This window comes from Vanellus vanellus (genome assembly GCF_965231255.1).
Source record: "Vanellus vanellus genome assembly, chromosome: 2".
In the NCBI taxonomy this organism is placed as follows: Eukaryota; Metazoa; Chordata; class Aves; order Charadriiformes; family Charadriidae; genus Vanellus; species Vanellus vanellus.
Genome location: NC_138906.1, coordinates 26,176,618 through 26,187,060, shown reverse-complemented (window position 1 = coordinate 26,187,060; position 10,443 = coordinate 26,176,618). Strand labels below are relative to the sequence as shown.

At 51.0% G+C, this 10,443-nt stretch overlaps 1 protein-coding gene across 1 annotated transcript; it reads right to left on the bottom strand.

Moving 5' to 3' along the window:
* Positions 1–6,853: 6,853 nt before the first annotated feature.
* On the bottom strand, positions 6,854–9,166 carry FZD1 (frizzled class receptor 1; the record flags this gene model as incomplete). Its single annotated transcript, XM_082479892.1, has 1 exon — positions 6,854–9,166. One exon carries the CDS (start codon positions 9,164–9,166, stop codon positions 7,385–7,387), a length of 1,782 nt encoding a protein of 593 aa, XP_082336018.1. The 3' UTR covers positions 6,854–7,384.
* Between the last annotated feature and the right edge of the window lie 1,277 nt (positions 9,167–10,443).

Here is a 10,443-nt window from a genome sequence, read left to right as displayed (position 1 = left end):
ATAAAGAAGCTGTCAAACAAGTTGAGAGCAAGTCACTTCTCTATTTGGACAGCAGTGATTTTGTGATGAACACGATGAACGCTGCACGGTGAGCCCTCAAGAATAAACTGGGATCTGAACGAGTTCTATTCTGGTGATGGTTAGAGCAAGGCAACTTCCAGTGAGGTTATCAGAGAAGGCACAGGCAAGCGAGCAGCAGAATACGAGCCACAGAAGGTCAGCCAGGGATGTTGTGCCCGGAACATCCACCATCAAATGCAGGGATTAAGAACAGCCGGGAGAGCCTCCACCCTAGGTAGGTGGGGGAGAAACAAAAGAGCCAGCACATCGCCTAGGCAGCCAGGAAAATGAGCCAATCCAGCAGAACCCCAGCAGTGCTGCTGCCAGTAGGACATCCACGGAGTTTGCAGAAGAACGCAAACGTTACCTCTGAGGGAGGGTGACAGCCCAGCGCCCGAGATGCAGCAGCAGGCGTTGAACCGGTGGTGGGCAAGCTGCCAGGGGGGACTGACATGCTCTTGTCTTGTTGAACAGATTGCACGCTCCTGTGGCTATCAGGTCTGCCCTTAACTTCTGTAGTATGGTGGTGGAGGTCAAACAAGTTACCCGTAACAAAGCAATAGTAATTAACATGAACAAGACAACACGACAAGTCATACAGCATCAGTGAGTCATACTGTTAGTCTCATTTAAACACAGCAATGAGACTAACACTGAGTCACAGAATGTAAAACAGTTATAAAAGATCTGAATTATACAAACAAGTATGCAAGAAAACAGCATCAAGACATCCCACCTGAGGGATACAGGCCACTTTCATTTTTCTTGTGATCTTTGTCATCAAACTACCCCACGATAAATGACTTTTAAATTTGTGCTGTAGCAAGTAATTAATATAAGCCAAGTTATACTAGAACTAGGCAAAAATGCTGTTCTTCCTTACCCAAAGGGACCCTGGTGATATCATAACATGGACAACTTCCACCCACCGTGCTGCACTACTGACATACAGTAGCCTTACATGGTAGCCTGGGATAGCACTTTATTAAACACTGCGGCCCATTAATAATGCAACTATCCAAAAGACAGCTAATTGCAAATAAAAGTCTGTCGCTTCAATATCTCTGAAGAAGTTATTTCTAAGATAGCCCATCAAAAATACTTCTCATGGTGGCTGACACAAGCCTCCCAACACAGCGTGTTTACATCAGAGTTTAATGGTTACTGAAAAGTTTCCACCTTAGTGCAGTTCAATCACATCCAATACTTCCACGCGCTGCAACAAAGCCTTGGGATGCTGGGACGAGGCTTGTGGGGTCTCAACCCAGCAGCATTTCACGCCAGGCTGGTGGCTCAATGTGGGTCTTCATTAAGTGTTGTCTCACTAGCAGACTAGAGTTTATTTATTCAACCTCAAGATAAGCAACTTAATGCTGCTGATTTGAATGCAAACAAGGGCAAGACCTCGTGCCTGAAAGACTCTCTGATGTGGTTACACTGGAAGTTTAGACTAATCACAAGTTGAGATCTGAAACACAATTGTCATGGCCTACAAAATCAGCATGTTTTCTTAAAGTATTTAAATTTTCTGAAAGCGCTGTCTACAACTAAACTAGCAAAGTGGTATTGCTCTTCCTGGAAAATGATACACTTGCAATTGTATGTTGCTTATTAAGGACTATTTTGCCAATTCACTGAAATCTCTCCCATATGAAAGAAATGGCATTTGCTTCTCCATTTAGTGACCTCAAATAAGTAAGTGAAGGTGCAGAGTGAATCTCAGTTGGCAAATAAATGCAATGATGCCCTTTTCTTACAGGGCATGGTGTTATCTAGACTGCTTTAACACTGTCACCGGGCTACTCTCAAATGAATATAGGGCTCATAATGCTTGTGATGTGTCCAGGACCTAATTCTGGGGTGGTCAGTTTGTCCTTAAGCAGCTATTTCACATCCTAAAGTGTTTGAAGACTTCTAAAAACTAAACTGTGAAAAGCGAAGCCTCAGCACTAAGTCACCGAGCATTGCTTCCTAAGCCCTCTAACTAATTTTTAAAACTATGGGACTACTATGTCAAAACTGATCAGGAGCTTCAAAACAGAGCATTGCTCTGGTGACACTTCTGTGCTGTACACACACAGGCAGCATGGAGCTGAGGCCAAAGCAAGAAAAACAAAGTTTCCTTTCCCCATATGAGTGTGAATCATTGTCTAAGCCTTCCAGCTCGACTGATGAACACCAGAGGCAGAGATTTACAAATAGGAGAAACCCCCACAGCTATGGACCACAGCACAAGCCTCACTTCTAATGGGACCGAGCAGCTCAAGGACTTCCATTTTCAAATCAACATTTGAATTGAATTGCAAGCAACAGCTAATAAAGTCCAACAGAATTAAAAGGGAGAGGGGAGGGGGGCTGATATTCTGAACTGATTTTGGACAGTGTTGCCACACAGCCCTGTAGTCCCGTCATTTTAAATATCAAATACAATGCAATTCCACTGTTTGAGCACTAGAGGGTCAATTCGTGACGAAAATAGAGCCTTACCTCAGTTTCCTTATTTTCACAGGTCAGCACTTAACCTCCTGCCCATCACCTCTTCAGCTGCCATGAGAAGTTTTGCCAGCTGAAGCTCCTTCTGAGGCCAGGCAGCAATGGGACGGAGGAGTTATGTCCCACAAACGTAAACTTTTTGCACGAGTACCCTCAAAAATTTTAAGCTACACACGTCACACCAAACCCAGGATTGCTTTATCTGGTCAGCTGCAGGGTGCGCACCTTTCCAAAAGGATGACAGTGTTGGTCTGGAAGCTGTCTGCTGTGACTGAGAGTGGCAACAGACTGACGAGGTACTAGCCCGTAGCCCATTTGGAAAACTACTCATCCTGTACATATACAGCAGCCTCTTCTCATGCCTCGTTATCATCCCTTTGAATAATTTAAAAAAAAAAAAAAAGGCAAATATCGTCCATTTAAATGAAAGGAGTCCTCAGCACCACCTGTGATTGTACTCATGCCCAAAGAGAAGCACTGAGATGGCAGCAGAAGGGTGGGCATCACCCAGAGGGCAGCATTCAGGGCCACTAGATTGCAGCCATGCCACTCCATTAAAAAAAAAAAAACAACAACCCAACACTTCTAGAAGCATATGCGTACACCAGAAATTTGGGGCATTACTGAACACGAACGAATCAGAAATCCTTCCCCTTCCCAACAGGATTTGTTATGGAAACAGCATATAATTTCATTCCAATACCACAAATTTGCCACTACATTAAAGAGCATTACTGTTACTGAAGGATGAACGGTAAATCAGCATCCCCCGCTCTCCAGGCTACAGCCCTCTTCAGGGGAATGCTGATTCTGAGTGCCCCTTCATTTTGGGCTATAAATATATCCCCCAAGAGAAAGCAAAGCTGGTGACTAAGGAATGTCTTAACAAGTACTTCTAGCCCAACAAACTTTGTTATACCACAGTTTTGTTCTTATATTATCCTTCTTGTCATGGACAAGAGAACTGGGCAACACTGCTTCTTCGTATATAGTGATACTTTGGTAAACGTGGTACATCAATTATACTGACCGTGTTGTAAAAAATCCAGTCTAAATTCCCTGGAACAAATGGATAGATCTGTTTTTAACAGTGAGGTAAAACATTAGTGATGACAGCAGTATACCCATGCAAAAGACACCTTTGTATCATATTAATAAAAGGTCTCAAATACCATTATGTGTTGAGAAATAAAAGTATGAAAAGGTAGGAAAGTCATACAGATAACACCACAGCATTCAGTAGTGACTGTGACCTTTGCAAATTACCGCTCTGTGAAAGTTCATAAAAAAAAAGCAAACAAAAAAGCAGGGCTTTGCTTTTTTAAATTAAAAGATCATATTGTGCTCTCTAGTATATTTTTTAAAATAACCAAGATTCAACATGGAGCTTCAGCTCTGCAATCTGTGAAAAAAAACACTAAAGAACAGAAGAGGATCCATATCTGCTGCAAATCATGAACTGCAAATATTAACATTTTACTTTGTGTAGAAATGACAATTCCATTAGTCACCTTTAAAAAGTATTTTTTAAAAATTGGTCCTCCCATTCCTCCCACAAATACAAGGTCTCTGTTACAAAGAAATGTGTTCTCCCATGCATAAATAAATCACATACATTCAGCTGCAAGAAAACAGATCAGTCAAAGTGGCTCAAATGTAATTATACACTGACCAAAAGGAATTCCGCTGCAACTGAAATGGAATGGCTTGTAATTCAGGTCATTAGCTGAGTGCTGACCAGTACAATTTTAAATGCTAAAATATCAAAAACCAAAACCCAAAAAAAGACTTGAATAAAATGTTCAAATTATCTGAGAAAGCAGGAACTATGTTTATGTAAAACAAATTAAAAAATAACGCAAAAAAACCCTGCTGTCTTGTCTCACCTCACCAGGGCAATTTTTTTAAGCTTCCCTTACTTTTCTATGGCTGTTTACGCATCACAATTTGAAAAAAGTAAACGAGCCAAAAATCATTTACATCTTCTTCCACATCTACAGAACGAAAAGCTGTACTAGCTTATAACACCGGAAATCAGGAATCAAGTCTCATAATTAGCCAGTCTTTCCTAACAAACCCATGCTTACAGAATGGCACTTCAAATAATGAATTAGAAAAAAAAAAAAGAAGAAGAAAAAAAAAAAAAAGGATGTGTTGTGTTGAAAGGTTTAGGAATGTGTGTACTTTCCATAAAGCTGAAATGCTTCCATGAGCATATCGTTTAACTCCGGATTAACCAAACATTTCAAATTCAGGAAAACAAAACTATTTTACTCATGAAAATATTCTGACAATATTGCAACACAGTCTGAATGTCATTTGGAGCACTGAAAAAATCTTTTATTTTAATAGGAAGGGGAGAAGAAAGGCTAAGTTGAGAGAACCCTTTTCTTTAACATGAAAAAAAAAAAAAAAAAAAAAGAACCAGTGAGCTTCTTTCTTCTCCTGCTATATAGCAGATCTCTTCTTGGACTTCACATCACTGACTGACCATATCCTGGTCAGAGATCTTGAACAGTTTACATTACTTCTTTTGAAGGATTAATCTAGACCGACCCAGAGATAAAAAACAAAATGCACAATGAATTCCTACACTGAATTCCAGCTTGTTACTGTGAACTCAACATAAGAAAAGAAAAAAGGAATCCCACACATCTTGTTGTATATACACTGCTTTCACACAGTATTGGAGTTAGTCATAGGAATACGTAAAGGGACAAGATAGTTTTGTACAAAACCTCAATTTATTTCAGAGAAATTAAAAATATGGTATTTAATATATATAAATTTCTATTCCTCTATAAATATAGATGATCTTGTGATAATGAACAGAAATAAATGCATACCAAATTCAAATAATTTTGCATTTCAGGGTATGGTAGCCATAGATAACGTTTATGAACCTAAATACAGGCATTTGTAATATAAAAAAAAAAGTTTAAAACAATACAATCAGGAGAGAAGCATTTGGCTGTTTTTTGTACAGAGGGCTAAATATTCAAATGCATCTGTAGAAAGTTACAATTTAATTTTTAACCTTTTTTTTTTTAATTATTATTAAGAAGCACAATCCCACACGCCCAGGAGCATACAAGATAGTAGATATACTGCACACATGGTGTCTCATCTTCGCACTGTGCAATGCTATTACTGTACCGAAAAAAAAAAAGGGCGGGGGGGGGGGAGGGGAGGGGGAAGACAGCAGAGGCTCTTTAAGGTCTCACATCCCACCAGAGTGCTCAAACGTTCTGGTTTTCTGTTTTCCCTTCCTTTGTTTTTACTGCTGGAAAAAATCATCACGCTCTCGTAGCGTGTAATGAATTAAATGTCAATGAATTCAAATTCAGGGGAAATAGCAGTGCCTCCAATGTTTCCCAAACGAAGAGCCAGCTTATGGATATAATTAAGGAAAAACAAAAAAAAAAAAAACAAAACAAACAAAAAAAAAGGAAAGAAAAAACAAACAAACAAAAAAACCAGATCTGGATGCTGCGTTTTATTCCGACGAAGCTCTTTTATTTCCTGATCGTGCCACCCCCCGCCACCAGCAGCGCGGCGGGGCCGGGGCGGGCGGGCGGCGGCGGCGGCGGGAGCGCGGCGGGGACACCCGGCCCCATCCCCGGCCCCGGCCCCACTCCGCCCTCACCGCCGAGAAACGGGCTTTAAAAAAAAAAAAAAATTAATAAAAAAAAAAAAAAAAAAAAAAACACAAAACACAAGGAGAGGGAAGTTCGGTACATCTGTGCGCCCCCCCCCCCAACCACCTCCTCAGGCATCGGACGTGCTACAGGTGCAGACGGTGTTAAACCTCAACTCCTACAACGAAACAGGCCAACTCCTCTCAAACTATGTGGTGCATTTAAATAAATTTAGAAAAAAAAAAAAAAAAAAAGAAAAGAAAAATGGGAAAAGGGCAGCCGGCAGCCCCGGGCGCTGCGGAGGGCGTCCTGTCCTTCCCCCCCCCGAGCAAGGCCGGGCACACCGCCGGGCGCACCGGGATGTTGTTTCTATCCCCACCACCGCCACCAAATGGGTCCCGCCGGGGCGCCGCCACCCCGCCATGCCCGGGCGGCTGCTCTGTTCCCCCCCCCTCCGGTACGGGGGACCGACACAGGGGTCGCTCCGTCCGTCCGTCCGCCCCCCCCCCCGCGCCGAGACGGGGCCGGGGCCGAGGCGGCAAGCGGCGCTCGTCCCCAACCCCACCTCCGCCGCCGCATAGCACCGGCCGGGGCCGGGGCCGGCTCGGGCGGTACCACCGGCATCAGCATCAGCCCCCCCCCCCCCCCCCGCCCCCGGGCCGGGGAAGTCTGGAAGTCCGAGCAGAGCCATTACAAAACCCGCGGGGGGGAGTAGGGGAGGGGGGAGAAGAGAGGGTTTTGGTTTGGGTGCTCTCACCGGCAGTTTTTTTTCCCATCCTGCCCTACGAAATAAAAATCCAACGCCTTTTTTTTTTTTTTTTTCCTTTTTAAATTAAGAAACAAGGCGGGAGGGGGCGGGGAAGGAGGGGGCGAGGAAGCAAAATCTGCCAACGGGTTAAAAGTGTCCTAAATAATTAAAAAAAGTGAGATTTTTGTAATTTAAATACAAATATACTTACAAAATCTTACAGAGGCTATTTACATCCCTCTCCCCCAACCTGACAGTGTGCTCAGTTCCCGCAGGAGACAGCCCGGGAGGAGAGGGGAGGGCAGAGCCTGGTGGCCCCAGGCGCTGGGGACCCCAGTGGGCTCGTCCTCCGCTCCCCGCGGAAGCCACTCGTGGTCCCCAAAGTTTGGCCAGGCTGGATTTGGAGCTGCTTCCCCCAGGCAGAGCCCCCGGTCCTCCGGGGTTCTCAGACGGTGGTCTCGCCCTGCTTGCTGTTGGTGAGCCTGGTGTAAAACTTCCTCCAGGAGTTCAGGGTTTTCCCAGACCAGATCCAGAAGCCCGAGGTGATGCCCACGATTAAGGTCATGAGATACTTGATCATGAAGACGGTGAAGTCGGGGCTCATGGGCGGGTGGTGGCTGCTGTGGTTGTTGGGGCAGGGGATGGCATAGCTCTTACAGCTCTGCGTGACCCAGCTCCTCTCCCACTGTTCCCTAAAAGCTTGCTCGTAAAAATAGCAGGCAATGACGATGGTGGCCGGCACTGTGTAGAGGACACTGAAGATGCCTATCCTCACCATGAGCTTCTCCAGCTTTTCCGTTTTGGTGCCATCGTGCTTCATGATGGTCCGGATCCTGAAGAGGGACACAAAGCCGGCCAGCAGGAAGGAGGTGCCGATGAACAGGTAGACGAACAAGGGGGCCAGCACGAAGCCACGCAGGGCGTCTACATTGTTGATGCCCACAAAGCAAACACCGCTGAGGATGTCCCCGTCCACCTGCCCCAGGGCCAGGATGGTGATGGTCTTGATGGCCGGCACAGCCCAGGCGGCCAGGTGGAAGTACTGGGAGTTGGCCTCGATGGCCTCATGGCCCCACTTCATGCCGGCGGCCAGGAACCAGGTGAGGGAGAGGATGACCCACCAGATGGAGCTGGCCATGCCGAAGAAGTAGAGCATCATGAAGAGGATGGTGCAGCCCTCCCGCTTCGTGCCCTGCGCCACGGTGCGGGAGCCGTCCTCGGCGAAGCGCTCGTTGCAGACCACCCTCTCCTCCAGCAGGAAGCCGGCGATGTAGGCCACAGCCACCGCCGTGTAGCAGCCCGAGAGGAAGATGATGGGCCGCTCGGGGTAGCTGAACCGCTTCATGTCCACCAGGTAGGTGAGGACGGTGAAGAGGGTGGAGGCGCAGCAGAGCACCGACCAGATGCCGATCCAGGTGCGGGAGAAGCGCAGCTCCTCGGGCCCGAAGTACATGAGCCCGTAGAGGCGGCCGGGCTCGCAGGGCGCCCCGCAGTCCTTCTCCCCGAGGAAGCGGTAGTTCAGGTAGGAGGGCACCTTCAGCGCCCGCGGGCAGGAGAAGCGCCCGCGGGTCTCGCCGGGCCCCGAGCCCCCGGTGCCGCCGCCGATGCCCCCGCGGTGGGGGTTGCTGGTCCAGCTCTCGGGGCGCAGGGCGGGCGTGGGGGTGCCGCGCTCGGAGGCGTTCTGCCCCACGCAGAGCTCGCCGGCCCCGTGCACCGGGAACTTCTCGCAGCGCAGCGTGTCGGGCCACTGGAAGCCGAACTTGTTCATGAGGGCCTCGCAGCCCTGCCGGGCCCGCTCGCAGAGGGAGCGGCAGGGCGGCAGGGCCTGCTCCAGCACGGTGCACACCGGGGCGTACATGGAGCAGAGGAAGAACTTGAGCTCGGCCGAGCACTGCACCTTCACCAGCGGGTAGAACTGGTGCACCTCCAGCCCCGCGTCCTCCTGGTTGGTGTGGCCCAGCAGGTTGGGCATGATGGTCTGGTTGTAGGCGATGTCGGTGCAGAGCGGGATGGAGATGGGCTGGCAGTAGCCGTGGTCCGGGATGGAGATGCCCCGCTCGCCGTTGTACTGCGACGCCGGCGGCTGACCCCCGGTCGGCAGCGCCGCCGCCCACAGCAGCACCAGCGGCAGCAGCAGCCGCGGGCACCGGCCGCCGCCGCCGCCCGCCCGCCGCCCGCCGCCAACTTCCCCGCCGCCGCTCGCCGCCGGCCCGCGCCGCTCGGCCATGCTCAGTCGGTGCCGCCCGCCCAGCCGGGCTCCCGCCGCCCCGCCGCCGCCGCCGCCGCCGCTGCTCCTCCCGGCCCGAACTTGCGACTCATGAAGGGAGCCGGCGGGCAGGGACGGGGCAGCCCCGGCCGCCACTCGCGCGGCCGCGGCGCGCAGCTCTGCCCGCACCGGCGGCAGCGCCCGCCGCGCCTCCGACTACCGCCGCCGCCGCCTCCTCCGCCGCCGCCGCCGCCTGACCATTTGTGCCGGCCCCTCGAGCCCGCGCCCCTCGCCTCGCCGCGCCGCGCCGCGCTCCCTCCGACCGGTTTCCAGGCGCCCCGCAGTCTGCCTTTCACCGGGAGGGAGGAGCCTTGAAACCGACGCCGAACTTTCCTGCGTAAGGGACCGTCTCCCAACGCCTCACCCGGGGGCGGGCGCAGGCGGGCGCGGGGCTGCCCCGCGCCGCGCACAAAGGCGGCGGCGGCGGTGGTGGGGGCGGCGCGGGGAAAGGGGGGTTCTGCCGCGGGGGGAGGAAGAGGGGGTGGCTCCGTGCGGGGCCGGTGTGGGGGGGAGGTGATGGGGGGGAGGAGGGGCGGGGGGCCGTGCCGTTGGGGTGGGCAGGGGGAGGCCGGGCCCGCGGGGGCGGCTCGGCGGGACTGTGCGGCGGAGCCGGCGGGGTGGCGGTCCCGGCTGTCCCGGGGGGGTTGTTTTTTGGGTTCCCCGGTGATGACGATAGTTACGAGGCCGCTGAACTGCGTACCCCGGCGGGGTCCAGACCCCGTGAAACTCGGCGTCTCCCCCGGCGGAAGGGCAGCTGTGCCGGTTTCGGCTCCGTTCACAGCCCCGCGGGGGTGGGGAGGGGATCGATATTTGGCAATAGCAAAGGGGGGCCGGGGGCAGTGCTGTCGTCCGGGGTGTGCAGCAGAGAGCAGGGGACAGTCGGGGAGCACTTCTGCCGGACTGAACTCTGAAAGGCGGGTTATGGTCACAGCCTGCGCCGTGCGGCGGCGGTCGCATCTCACACAGGCACCCGGCGATGCGCCACTGGCCACAGCTCGCCTCCCTCCTCAGGGGCTCCAAGTACCTCTCTGGCGAGTTATCGCCTGTGTTCTGTGTGCGGGTTCCTCCTCCTGCCGTGTTTACAGCAGCAGCCGGAGATGTGAAAACAATCCCAAGAGGGCTTTCCCATTCCCCTTCCTCCCTCTGCCCGGTGGGCAGCTATTCCAGCCTAACTGGGGATGAATGGGTGCCTCCCATCAGGTCTTTGGAATACTTGCTATATTCTGGGGAGGGGGCGG